The 13,235-nt window shown below is 42.4% G+C and overlaps 1 protein-coding gene across 1 annotated transcript; it reads left to right on the forward strand.

The window, feature by feature from the left end:
• The first annotated feature begins 1,944 nt into the window (after window positions 1–1,944).
• On the forward strand, window positions 1,945–12,899 carry BRK1 (BRICK1 subunit of SCAR/WAVE actin nucleating complex). Its single transcript, XM_001365583.4, has 3 exons — window positions 1,945–2,201; window positions 10,494–10,576; window positions 10,721–12,899. The coding sequence occupies exons 1-3, from the start codon at window positions 2,084–2,086 to the stop codon at window positions 10,745–10,747; spliced, it is 228 nt and encodes a 75-aa protein (XP_001365620.1). The 5' UTR covers window positions 1,945–2,083; the 3' UTR covers window positions 10,748–12,899.
• Window positions 12,900–13,235: the final 336 nt, after the last annotated feature.

Raw genomic sequence — 13,235 nt, forward strand, 5'->3', positions numbered from 1 at the left:
GACAGAGGTTAAATGATTTGTCCTGGGTTACCCAGCTAGTAAGTGAAGCCCACTTTGAATTCTGGTTTTCCTGATCTTTCCACTAAGCCACCAAGATAATATCAAATTTCACGTGGCCTTGTTGGGATAGGAGATATACATTTTCTATTTTGTGTATACTCCTTGGCTTTGAATGACAGGCATCTGGTTCCTTTATCTCACCCTGGTAACAAGCTCTAGAAAAACTAAGGTAGCCAGCAAAGGAGACCAGCAGCACTGGAATAAAATGTAAACTTTTTATAATCCAGGCGGCTCTCCGTTTTTGTTTTTGTTTTTGGTCTGGCTGAATTCTCCAGGGATGGGAAAGAGCATAGGCTTGACAGAAGTCCTGGCTCTCTTGTTGAACAGCTTTGAGACCTTGGATAAGTCCCTTACCCTGGGATCCCCTCTGTAAATGGAAGAGGTTGGACGAGATGACCTCTAAGGTCCATTTTCATTCGGGAGAACTGCTTTCTCATGGAATGATGAGGATGAATCACTCGTCTTGTCTCTCCCTAAACCAGTCTGCTTTCAGGATAAGGTCTCCTCCGCTATGTTGTCATCTCTTGTTACTAGGCAACCAGTTACTAAATTCGGAACAACTGATGTTTCGAAATCTGTTTCTGACACTTCCAATGATTTTGGCCAAGTTAGTCCTCTATAAAAGGAGATAAAACGACCTGCTCTGCCTCCCTCCTGGTCTTTTGAAGTCCGAGCTACCTGTTGATCCTTTGAAGGACCTATTTAGCCTAGAGAAGCCTAGAGAAGAGGGGATGCTGTAGTTGTCTTCCCATATTTGAAGGGCTGCCATTTAGACCAGAGATTAGGCTCCTTTTGGCTGGCTGGAGGGCAGAAGAAGCGACCAATGGGGAGGAGATGCCTAGAGGCAGATTTAGCCTCCTGCGCTGGGAAAATTACCCCGGATCAGAAATGTTCAGTTTGGAGGGACCTTAGCTGCATGTAGTCCAGCCGCCTGAATTCTACAAATGGAGAAACAGACTCAGACAGACGTCTCGGCAGATCTGAGACAAAGTCCCCTGAGACACCAGACCCCCTTCGACTTCCTGCTAAGCACAACCACCCTTTAGCGCAGCCGGCTTTGCGAGCATTGGGTCGCAGCTTGCCTTGCCCATTAGATAGCCAGCTCCTTGATGGCAGGGACTAGTGCCTCTTCTTGTATCACATACCACTTAGCACACTGCATGGCACATAGTAGGTACTTAATCAATGTTGATTAAATGTCAGCTACGGTTATGATTCCTTTTTCTCCTTCCCCAACCCAAGTGGTGACTTGGATGGCACTTTTGGGAGACAGAACTTAGGACTCTCCTCCTTCTAGTGATGCAGAACAGACAGACACTGCCCTGGGTTTTAGTGAAGTCACTTGATGCACAGAGCTTAGGTGACTTGCCCAGGATCACACAGCCAGACTCTGGCAGAGGCAGCTTGAACCATAGGCTCCAGGAATCAAACTGATGCACCACCTTGCCCCATTCGAAAGGCACTTTGAAAATCAGCTAAGGGGGTGGCGTGGGGAAACTAGGTGGCTCAGTGGATAGACTTCTGGACCTGGGTTCAAATCCAGTCTCAGACACTTCCTAGCTGTGTGATCTTGGGCAAGTCAATTTACCCCCATCGCCCAACCCTTTACAGCTCTTCTGCCTTGGAACTGATATTTAGTATCGATTCTAAGACAGAAGGCAAAAGTTAAAAAAAAAATTAGCACAAGGGCTGGGCGCACAAAAGCTGGCTCTCCCTTTTAGCCCTCTCTACAGACGTCACTTAGACTGAGACCTGGGAGGTTGCTGTGTTGGGCCGGCGCACTCGCGCGCCCCCTAACGGCCTTCAACCACTGGGCACTGCTCCCCTCCTCCGCTGGGCTCAAGGCGCACGCGCGGCGCTCCTCCTTTGGAGGTTCTCTGCAGAGTCGGGCGGGGGGGCGGCTGTCCTTGAGTGCGCACGCGCATCGCTGCCGGCTCCTCCGCCTTCCGGGAGCTGGCGGGGCTCGAGCCTGGAGCGCGCTTCCGGCGTGGGCGGCGCAAGCGCGCTGGGTCGGGCGGGGGCCATGGCGGGGCAGGAGGATCCGGTGCAGCGGGAGATCCATCAGGACTGGGCGAACCGCGAGTACATCGAGGTCATCACCAGCAGCATAAAGAAAATCACGGACTTCCTTAACTCGTTCGGTGAGCGCCCAGGAAGGGGGCCTGGGGCTGGGAGGGGTCGATGAGGGCGCCCCCCTTCCCATTTGCACCCCTCCCCCGCCCTTATCTCGCCCCTACGCCGGGCCTCTGACCGTGACTCCTGACCCTCCCCCCCACCGTCAAAGGAGTGGGGGGCGCCCTCTGTCAGCTGGATCCGCAGGAGACCATCCCCTCACCCCTTCCGAGCACTTCCGTGGGGAAGGGAGAGAGAATCCATCCGTCACCCCTAGGCTGGAAAGTGCAGAGGTCATCCATCTGGTGGGCAAGATCGGGAGTCAGAGCGTTGCTCCTGCCCCTAGGAGCTCCTACTCGAGTGCAGGCTAAGGTCCTCGGAGAAGTTCGGATGAGGGGAACGGGAAAGGCCTCCTACCTCCCTAGGGCGGGCTTGGAGCCGAGTCTTGAAGGAAGAAGCTAAGAGGGGGAGGGAGATCGACCTCATATTTTAGAGGAGGAAGTCACTCAGCTAATAAGTGGCAGAACCAGGACTTGAATGAATGGGGTGGGCATTTATTAAGCCTACTAGGTGCAAAACCCTGGGATTACAAAAAGAAATGTAAGATGGCCCTTACTGCCAAGGAGTTCACATTCTAATGGGAAGACACTCGAGATCACAGCCTCAAATGGATGGAAGGAGCAGATATTTCTTAGGGTACAGCAGTAAAGCTGGTTTTTTAATGTCATTTCCACAGAAACTAAGTAAGGGATTATAGCTAGTTGGCTCAGTGGATTGAGATCCAGGCCTAGAGATGGCAGGGCTTGGATTCAAATGTGGCCTCAGACACTTCTAACACTGTGAACCTGGGTGAATCACTTAACACCCATTGCTTAGCCCTTACCACTCTGCCTTGGAACCGAGACACAGTATTGATTCTAAGAGTGAAGGGAAGGGTTATTTAAAACAAACACTAAATTAAAGCCCTCAGATTCCACATCCAGGGCTCTTTCTCCTCCTAATGAAAGTCACCAAAATCTATTTGTTTTCATCCATTTCTCTAGCTCTATTTATTCCTTCAGTAAGTATTTATTGAATGCTGCAATATGTCATGCGCATCAGGAGGCCTAGATACTTTAGAGGAGAATATATAAAGGTGAATTCAGGAACTTGTCCTCAGATAATGTGTAGGTTAATAGGAGAATTGAGAAATGTAGCTGTCTGTCTTGAATGATAGCTAAGTAATGGGAGTGGAGTACAGATTGCCAGAAAAGGAAACTCTTAAGGGAGAAATTTAGCTATATTTACTTATGGAATAGGAATTAGACTTCAGCAGTTCAATTCAGCATATGACTTACTCTGTAAGACATCATGCCATTCTGGGGGATGCTATGTCCTCAAGGAGCTTACACTATATTAGGAGAATAGAACATAAATAAAAGGTAGTCTGAGAAGGGAGAAAGTACTGATGGTTGAGAGGACCAAGGTAGGTTTCACTAAGGAAGAAGGCCTTGAGCTGAACCTGGAAGGAACATAAAGTTTCTGAGGGTTAGAAATGAGGATGAAGATGTTGTGGACATGAGAGAAAGATTGTGTAAATTATATTCAGACTGAAAATAAAACTACACATTTGAGGAACAGCCAACAGGCCAGGATATAGTGTACATGGAAGAGTGGATAACTAAATCTGGAAAGTGGGCTGGATCCAGCTTATGTGGTAGCTTAAATGCCAGGCCAAGGAATTGATATTTGAGCCAAAAGGTAATAGAGAACCACTGAAGCTAATTTTGATCAGGAGAATAATATGATTAGACATACCTTGAGATTTTTTGGGCAGCTTATGTGATTGGAAATCAGAATGACTGGAAACAGAAAAACCAATTAAAAATACTTATGACAAGTGAGAAAGGCATAATAAGCTAGGTTGGTGGCCATGGTACTGAAGAGAATTAATTGGAGCTGCAGTGGGGATAGAATACACCTGACTTGACAATGGATGAGAATATGGGGGATAATGTAGAAAAATGACTTAAGGATGATTCTGAGGGCATAAGCTATGTGTGTCTTCAGCAGAAATAGGGAAAATTGAAGGAATAAGGTAAGACAATAAATTCTATTTTGAACATGTTTGATTTGCTTTGTTAACAATATCCAAATATTATGGAAAGATTTGTACTGGATATATAGATTTATCATCTGAGCAAAAGTAATTGGATTCACGAGAGCCAATGAGATCATCAAGGGAGAAAGTACAGAAAGATAAGAATAGGAGAACCTACTTTTGGAGAAGTGGGAAATGAACTGGTTCAGTAGAGGACATTGAGAAATAGCCAGAGAGGTAGAAGCAAGGGAGAAGTGATTTTCCAGTTAGAGGGAGTGAGTGGTTGATTATCAGTGTCTTAAATAAAAAAAGATGAGAAAGAGGACAGGAAAAAACCCTGGTATTTAGCACCTGGGAGATAACTTTCTTGGTATCTTGGTAGCTTTATAGGAAGTAGCTTCATTTGAGTGTTGAGGCAGATTTCAAAGAGTTGAGGAATGAGTGGGTGGTGAGATGGGGGGCAGCACAAGATTCTTTATAGGGATTTGGCAGAGAAAGCCTTTAGGAATATAAAATAGTAACTTGAGAAAATAGCAGGATTAAGTAGGGGTTTTTTAAGGGTGGTGGATACCTGGGAATAGTGGAAGGCAATAGGGAAGGAGCTAGTAGTTAGGGAGAGATTGAAGATGAGCAAGAGAATGATTGATAGGGCACATATCCTAGAAAGAAATAAGAGGGGACTAGTCAGGAGGGCTCTAGTATCCTTGGTAAGGAGAAGGGTCTCCTTTTCCTCAGTGACTAGTTCTAGAGGAGAAAGAGGTCTGGGGGAGACAGAGAGAGGTTTCCAATTGAATAGGAAGGTGAAGGAACTCATGACCAATGGTCTCTATTTTCTCAGGAAGGTAGAAAGCAAGGCTGTCAACTGAGAGATGGGATGGGGGTATATGTATTCAGTTTAAAGGAAAAAGTTTGGAAGTAAGAGTCAATCAGAAGACTAAAAGAATTGCCATGTGGCTGTGAGGGTCTAAATGGAGTTAAATAATGGAATTTGTAGTGGTGTCAGTCCACACACTTAATGGCTTCCCTTCAATGTCTTTTAGCTCCTCAGTACAGACAAAAGGCAGGTAGATGTTGGGTGATGGTCCAGGGTTGAGCATTGGTAGCCTGTTTCATTTTGTCAAAGAATTGGAAATTGAAAGGGTGCCTGACAAGGTAGAATACTGTTTGTGCTTTAAGAAGCTGATGATCAAGGAGATGTTTTCAGAGAAACCTAGGAAGACTTGTATGGACTAATCAAAAGTGAAGTGACTGGAACCAAGAGAACAATGTATATAGTAAGTAGCAATATTGAAAAGGCAGTTTTGAAAGATAATACAAAAACCAACCAGTTCCAGAGGTCTCATGGTAAAGCATCTATACATCTTCAGATAAGGAGGTGAAGGACTCAAGGTGCAGAGTCAAGGCTTTTTTAGGAGAGGGTGGGGAACATGGCCAATGACTCTGTGTGTTTGTAATGAGTTTTGTTTTTCTTGCTTTCTTATGGTAGGAAAGGTGAGGAGGAGAGAATTTGGAGCTGTGGCTCAATGAACTAAATTACTTTGGGGGAGAGTGAGGAATGGAATGTCAAGACAGTTATGATAACTCAGACACCACTTCATTCAGGAAGCTTTTGATCACATAATACTTTCTCTAGAGAATGAATCATAGACCTAAAAAATGTTGGAAGGAACTTGAGGCAAGATGAGGTGTAGAGAAGTTCAGTGACTTGATCAAAGTCACACAGATAGTAAGTATCCAAGGCTATAATTGAAGCTGAGGTCCTTGGCTCCAGTGACACAGGTAATACTTTGTGTAGTTCCCTGTGCTCTTGTCCTGTGTCTAGTAGACTACTTCTGGGCAGGATCTTGTCTTAGCTAAACTTTGTAACTATTCCATTTGTGAAGTACTTAAATGTTTGCTGATTGATTGGTAATCGAAAGAAGAGGAAGCGTTGTCAGGGTTGTGGCCCTGGGGATGGGGTCAGGTTGGGAGAAAATCCAAAAGTTTATGCTGCTTTCTTAGAATGCTGGTAGAAAGCCCTGCACTCCAAGTCAAAAGCTTTGGGTGCCTCTAATCCTATATTGACCAGTAGGTGGCTGTCAGGACCTTAGGCAAGTTATATGCCTCCTTTGGGTCTTAGTTTCCTTATGTGTAAAATGTGGGCATTGGATTAAACAATTGAAAAGGTCACTTCTAATATTCCAGGATTCTCTGAACTGGAAAAAAAAAATTAAAAATACCTCTACCCAGTAGAGCTAAGTTTAAATCAGAGAGCTAGCTAGTGATCCTCCTTTGAAATCTCCAGTGTGGAGGGCTTTCCGACTTTTAATGTTAGTGACTGACATCTTTTCCTTCCTGTGTCTCTGAGAGAAACTAAACCATTTCCTCACACGATTCTTTAAGTCATTATAATTTCTTAACTTAAAGGCTGAAAGACTTCCAAGTTATCTGTTGGGAGGTGGGGGAAAGTGAGAGGATGAGGGATTTTTTGTCTTAATCTGAATATGGCAGTTAATGATATTGGAAGTGAAAAATCAGAGCTCTGCTCTTAGGATGTGTAATTCTTTTGCTTAATAGTAGGGGGAGGTATAGAAGATTGTTTCTTTTAAGTTATGGTGTGTACACATTATTGTGCTTCCAAGCAAGAGATTAAACCTGGTGGCTCTCTCATGTGAGAACCTTTCATATAAATCAAGAGACACATTTTCTAGCATTTAATAAAAAACCTGACACTGCTCTCTGCCACATTTTGTTTGGCAGGCCTGCTCTGAAAATTAGAATCAGATGTGGTGACAGTATTTCTGCCCTGATTAAATGCCCAAATCTAAGCCATTTTATTCTTAGTTGAAATGACATCATACTTGCTGAATTCAGAATCAAAGAGTATTACGTTCAAATATAACTGAAAGAAAAATGCAGGCTTTTATAGTTTGGACCTAGCATTTACACTGGAAACATGTTTTGAAAAATCCATATAAGTAATTGCTTAATATATTTTCTTTGACTTTGTTTCTTTTATACTTAATGTGCTTGCTGGACTTGGGATTTTAATGACTTTAACCATAAAAATATATTTTGTTCTAATCCTTAGCCCTCTGAGGTGGCATGACTCTTTGGTTGGGCCTAGTGTGTGTGTGCTTGCAAGCTTGATGAAATGTGGATTTTGGTGATTTGTTGTGACAGGTGATACAGGGAAGCAATAGGGGGGCCCCATCACATTGAGATGTGTAACAGGGAATCACTACCCTCCCCAGAATGGACATTGTTAGGGTCTTTTGCTTTGAAATAGAAACCAATTTTTCAGGCTAATTCTTGGCTTTCTGAGCTGTGCTCCTTCTGTGGGTTAGAGGATATATTAGAAGAAATATGTAGTGAGTTTAGGAGTAAAGCCATAAATTCTGCACAATTCCTTCTTTTTGAAATAGATTCTGGGGACTATATAACTACCATGTCCTAGAGTTAGGATGCTGTATTTATGTGTGCTTGAGATTTACACAGTGTTTCCCTTATAACAACCCTGTAAAGTAAAACAATAGAGAAACTGAGACTGTGAGATTAGAGGACTAAACTCATTTAGTTTGTAAATGGTGACATTCAAACTCTTAGCATGACATCCAATAATACTCTTTCCTTCCCACTGAATCACACAGAAGTTTCTAAAGTTCCAAGAATGACATGTTCTAAATGCTTATCATCTTCCTGGTTCCTCTGGACATATTCTAACTTAACAGTGGCTTTTCTTATTCTAAAATGTTTATCCTTAGTGTCTTTTCTAATTCTGAAATGTACCCTGGACTTTGTTACTAATAACAATGCAATGATCCAGGACAATTCTGAGAGACCTATGAGAAAGAACACTATCTACATCCAGAGAAAGAACTGTGGGTGTAGAAACACAGAAGAAAACATGTGATTTATCCCTTGTTTATATTGGGTAGTTGATTTGGGTTTTTAAAGGATTACTCTTACAGAAATGAATAATGTGGAAATGGGTTCAAGTGAATTTTTTAACATGTATATATATATATATATATATCCATCCCAGTGAAATTGCTTGTCAACTCCAGGAAGGGAGAGGGAGAAAACATGGATCATGTAACCATGAAAAAAATTTTTAAATAAATTAAAATAAAAATAAGTAAATAAAAAACAAAAACAGTAAATAAAATGTACCCTGAGCTCACCACAGTGCTCTAGGTTGGGACTGACTAGAGCAGACTAGAGTTCTCTTGTCCTCTTCACTGTGCCACTTCTAACATAACCTAAATGGATTAGTATGTTTGACTTTAGTACCATGATGGTGTCTCTGAGCTTGCTGTCCAGTTCACAGTTACACCAACAGTATATTAGTTTGCCTACTTTCCCACATCTCTAATCCATCTTTTTCTCCATCTTTTGTAATATTTGCCAGTTTGTGGAGTGAGGTAGAAACCTCATGGTTGTTTGGATTTTTGATTCTTTCATTTACTAGAGATGTCGTAGAGCAGTCTTTTATTTGGTTTTTAATAGTGTAATGGTTTAAAATATTCTTCTGAGAATTGCTTTTAGTTTTTGAATACTTATTCATTTGGTAAAGGCTCATAGTCTCATATGTATGCCAATGGTGCAATAATAGAGCACTGTTCAGTCAGGAAATCTTGAGTTCAAATGTAACCTCATCTATCAGTAATGGCAAATCTTTTAGTGACCGAATGTCCAAACTGCAGTCCTCATGCCTCATGTGAACTACCTCCTTACCCCAAACAGGGGAGGAAGAAAGCACTCCCATTGGGCTTCTGGGCAGAGGGGTGGGTTATGTAAGAAATGTCCAAAGGCATGCGTGGAGAGGGGGAAGAGAGCAGCCCTCTCCAACAAGTGTGCCATAGGTTTGCCAACATAGTCATATATTTTACTAGCTGTGTAGCTGTGGGCAAATTGCTTAACTACTGCAAGATTCCTCAACCATAAAATGGGGATAATAGTACCTACCTCCCAAGGTTGTTGTGAGGATAAAATGAAATGATATTTGTAAAGCACTTAACATAGTGCCTGGCACTTAATACATGCTTAATAAATGCTTACTTAGTTCCTTCCTATATAGATTTTAATCAAACATATTTAATGTTTTTTCCCTGCAGTCAACAACTTTCCTTAAACTGGTTATATTGACTCTTGTCCTGCAATGGCTTTCTACATTTATATAATTGAAATCATCTATTTTGCCTTTTGCTATCACCTCTCTTTCATTTGTAAGAACTCTGCCCCTTGCAATAAGTGAAAGGTATTTGATCTGATTCTCTCCTAATGTTTTTGTAGTGTGACCCTTAATATTTTGGTTGTTACCCATGTCTGCTAAAAATCAGTGTTGGTTGATGACTTATAGATACATCAGGTTCTGTGGACAGCTTCCTTTTTTCTTGCTTCCTAATTTCATCTTTCTGCATCTTAATTCCCTTGAAGGCAAAATGAGGGAGCTAGAGTAGATGAGCTATGGTTCTTCCTGTTCTAAATATGATCTTTTCATCATTGATTCTTCAATGAAAATTTATTAGCATTGTTTTTCAGGTCCCTTTGTCCTAGAAATTATTTGAGCTTTATTATCATGAGTTTTAAAAATATGCCGCCCCTCCCACTCCTTGTACTACCCTGCCCTGTCCTTCTTTAGCCCCATTTGATTGAAATCATTAACTTCCTTGTAAGGCTTTTCCTCTCTTGAATGTTCATTACTCTTGCAAGATTATTGGGTAGAAATTTCATTGCCCCAGCCTTGTTGAGTGCACTGAACTATGTGTGCTTCTTTAATCAAATATTTTCTTTTATTCCAATTACATGTGAAAACAATGTTTTGTAATCTTTTTTTAAATTTTGATTTCCAAATTCTCTTTTCTCCCACATTGAGAAGGCAAGCAATTTGATATAGGTTGTGGATGTGCAGTCATGCAAAGCATATTTCCATATTAGTATGTTGTGAAAGAAAAGAACCCCCCCCCCCCCAAAAAAAAGACAAAAATAAAGTTTAAAAAGCACATGCTTCAATCTGCATTCAGATTCTGTCAGTTCTTTCATCCTAAACCCTTTGGAGCAGTTTTGGAACTTTGTTGAAAAAAGATGTCATGAACAGATGATCATCTGTACTGAGCTGTTTTAAGATGTCTGCCTCTAGGTTTTGCTTTAAACATTTTCTAAATGAGGTCTCAATTCTTTGTGTTTTGGGGGAATGATTCCAGTCCTTATGTCTGTATGTTGTGATGTTGACTCTGAGTCTTCTATATCCTTTTATTAGATATGTCCTGTCGTTCAAGGCTTGCGACACTCAATGAGAAACTGACAGCCCTGGAACGGAGAATTGAGTACATTGAAGCAAGGGTAAGCAAGACTCGGGAGATACTTGATCTCAAGGCAGGACCTAGATGCCTAAGGGAAGCACTCATCTGGGAATCCTTTCTGAGGAGACTAGGCTGGCTACTTCTAATCCTTGTCAACTGAGTTGTGTCCCTTTCTCTTTGACAGGTAACAAAGGGTGAGACCCTTACCTAGACCAGTACTCTACAGCTGCTGGACAGTCGCCTGTGTGGGAGAGGCACCAGCAGACTCCAGCTCCTTCCTGACTCCTTACAGAGCTCCAGGGCTTGTTCTTGCTTTTCTGTTTTGAAAAATGTGGCCTTTGGGCTCTACCATATGCATCTGTGGGTATGTGGAGTGGGGGAGAAGGCCAGGGGGAACTCTCAGAAAACCAACATTGGGCATTTCACTTAAGTGACATTTTTTTACTTGGAGATATTTATCAAAGTGGCTAAAAAGCTGAAAGTCTGGGACCCTTATGATGCCCTCGTCCTCCTCTTCTTCAGTCCCTGCCCCCCTGCAGCTTCTCACATTTGAAGAGCGTTCCCATCAAACCCACGCTGTCGTTTCTGGAAGGGCTCTGTGTTCACTGCTGATTGTTAGTGGGGGTGCTGAACTCCATTGTGAGGGGGAGCGGTGTCAGGTTTGTTCAGACTGGCGCCCTCCACCAGGCTCAATGGCTGCCATAGAATGTTGTTCTTACTAACCTGCCGGTGTTCTGTCCTTTGAAGGGAGATGGGGCTGGGCTCTCACATGGCTGGAGGGGCCATTTTCAAAGTCTGTTTCATTTTTGTCATGTGAGATGTCTCTGCCTGTCATGTTTTCCCAATAAACTTCTCAACTTTATCTGATTGATGTGATTGAAGTAGGGTGAAGAGCCTGCCCCCCTGGTGGCCTGCTAGGTTGCTGAGGATTCTCAGATGTGGGACTTTCTATGTGTCTCCACTCATTCCCACAATGATGTCAGCACTTGGATAGCTGCGTAAATGTTCCACCCATTATACAATGGAACAAACTCTAAATGTGGTGTCTGAGGAGCTAGATTCAAATGCTGACACTTTCTATTATTTTTTTGACTGATACTTTCTCCCTGTGTGACCTTTGACAAACCATCTCTCTCCTTCCTGGACCTCAAGTTTCCTAATTTTCAAAATGCAGGGGTTGGATTAGATGACCCCTTCCAAATGTTAGTGATCATCCAACCCAGAAAATCCTGCCAAAATATAACAAATCCCCATTGTCTGAAGAAAGGCCCTCTGACCCCTCTCCCTCTTTGAGACCACTGCCAAAATTATTTAAGAGATTTTTATTAAATTTGGAAATAAGCATAGTTCAGTGTAGACACAACTCAGCTTACTATCTTAAACATGTTCTATTTTACTGTTGTCCTTATTCAAGAGGCAACATGACCTTAGAGCCAGGAAGCCCTACCTCTGACAGACTAGCCATATGATCTTGAGTATTTCACTTCTCCTTTTTAGAAGGCATTTCTTCATCCCAGAGTTCTCTACATCCGTGAGATCCCAGGTCCAAGCCCCTCTTCCTAAATTTGGATTAGTCACAGGCATTGCTTTTTGAATATTCCTAGAAGTGCATAAATAAGCACTCTACAATCATTTGGGTTCATTATTCCCAACTCCAATGTTCTTGGAGACAAGGATATGGGTGTTTCTCATGCCCCTAACTCTGAGTCAGCCAGCCCAAGGCCAGAGTGGCAGTGAAACAATTTATCTAGCAGGTCAAGTACTTTCCATATGCATGACTGCCCATTTTAATTTCCTGTTGCCGTGTTATTTAGAAAAGCATCAGGTTTTAAATTTGTTTCCAGGGAGCCATGGAGTGACCTGATGTAGTCCGTTGCTGGTAGTAATTAATTTGACTATCAACAGTGTAACCTGTAGTAGCACCTGGTCCTTTTTCTCTGGACATAATATTTTTTAAAAAAAACCTTTACCTTTCGAAAGAATTGATACAGCATATTAGTTCCAAGGCAGAAAAGGCAATTGAGGTTAAGGGACTTGTCCAGGGTCACACAGTTAAGAAGTGTCTGAGAATAGATTGGAACCCAGGACCTCTTGCCTCCAAGGCTGGCACTCTGTCCACTAAGCCACCTAGCTGCCTCTGGACATAATGTTTTTATGACACACTGTCAGTCTGCTTACTTCTCTAAGGGTTCCACTCATTTGCCTTAGAATTTTTCAAAGTAAAATATCTTAGCTGGACCTTCTTTGGCTTATCTTCCACTTTAGAACTGAGCTTCTTGGGGACTGAATTTGTATCTCCACAGCTTAGCTTGGTGTTTGGCACAATTTAAGCACATTTAATAAATGCCTTTTCATTCATTCCATTCAAATGACTCTTTGTGCAAGTGACTTGGGGCATAACATGGCTTTATGACGCTCCCTATTTTCATTTTCAAGAAAGTTTAGGGGTTTCTTCATAATAGGCATCTGCATTTTTCATTTCTGCTACTTGGTTTTACTTATTGGCAGCCCTCACCAGAGGACTTTTTTTAAAAAAAAAACCCTTACTTTCTGCCTTAATGTTAACCAAGAAGGGCAAGGGCTGAACAGTTGGAATGGTGACTTGCCCAGGGTTGCACAACTAGGAAGTGACTGAGGGCAGGTTTGAACCCAGGTTCTCCTGACTCCAGGCCCTATCCTCTAGTCACTGAACTACCTTG

The sequence above is a fragment of the Monodelphis domestica genome, chromosome 7 (assembly GCF_027887165.1).
Source record: "Monodelphis domestica isolate mMonDom1 chromosome 7, mMonDom1.pri, whole genome shotgun sequence".
NCBI classification, from domain to species: domain Eukaryota; kingdom Metazoa; phylum Chordata; class Mammalia; order Didelphimorphia; family Didelphidae; genus Monodelphis; species Monodelphis domestica.

Excerpts from the sequence above, each read along its gene's own strand:
- BRK1 (XM_001365583.4), top strand. The coding sequence starts at position 2,084 with ATGGCGGGGCAGGAGGATCCGGTGCAGCGGGAGATCCATCAGGACTGG. Across the intron at positions 2,202-10,493 it reads GGACTTCCTTAACTCGTTCG|ATATGTCCTGTCGTTCAAGG; the intron begins GTGAGCGCCCAG and ends TCCTTTTATTAG. Across the intron at positions 10,577-10,720 it reads TTGAGTACATTGAAGCAAGG|GTAACAAAGGGTGAGACCCT; the intron begins GTAAGCAAGACT and ends TCTCTTTGACAG.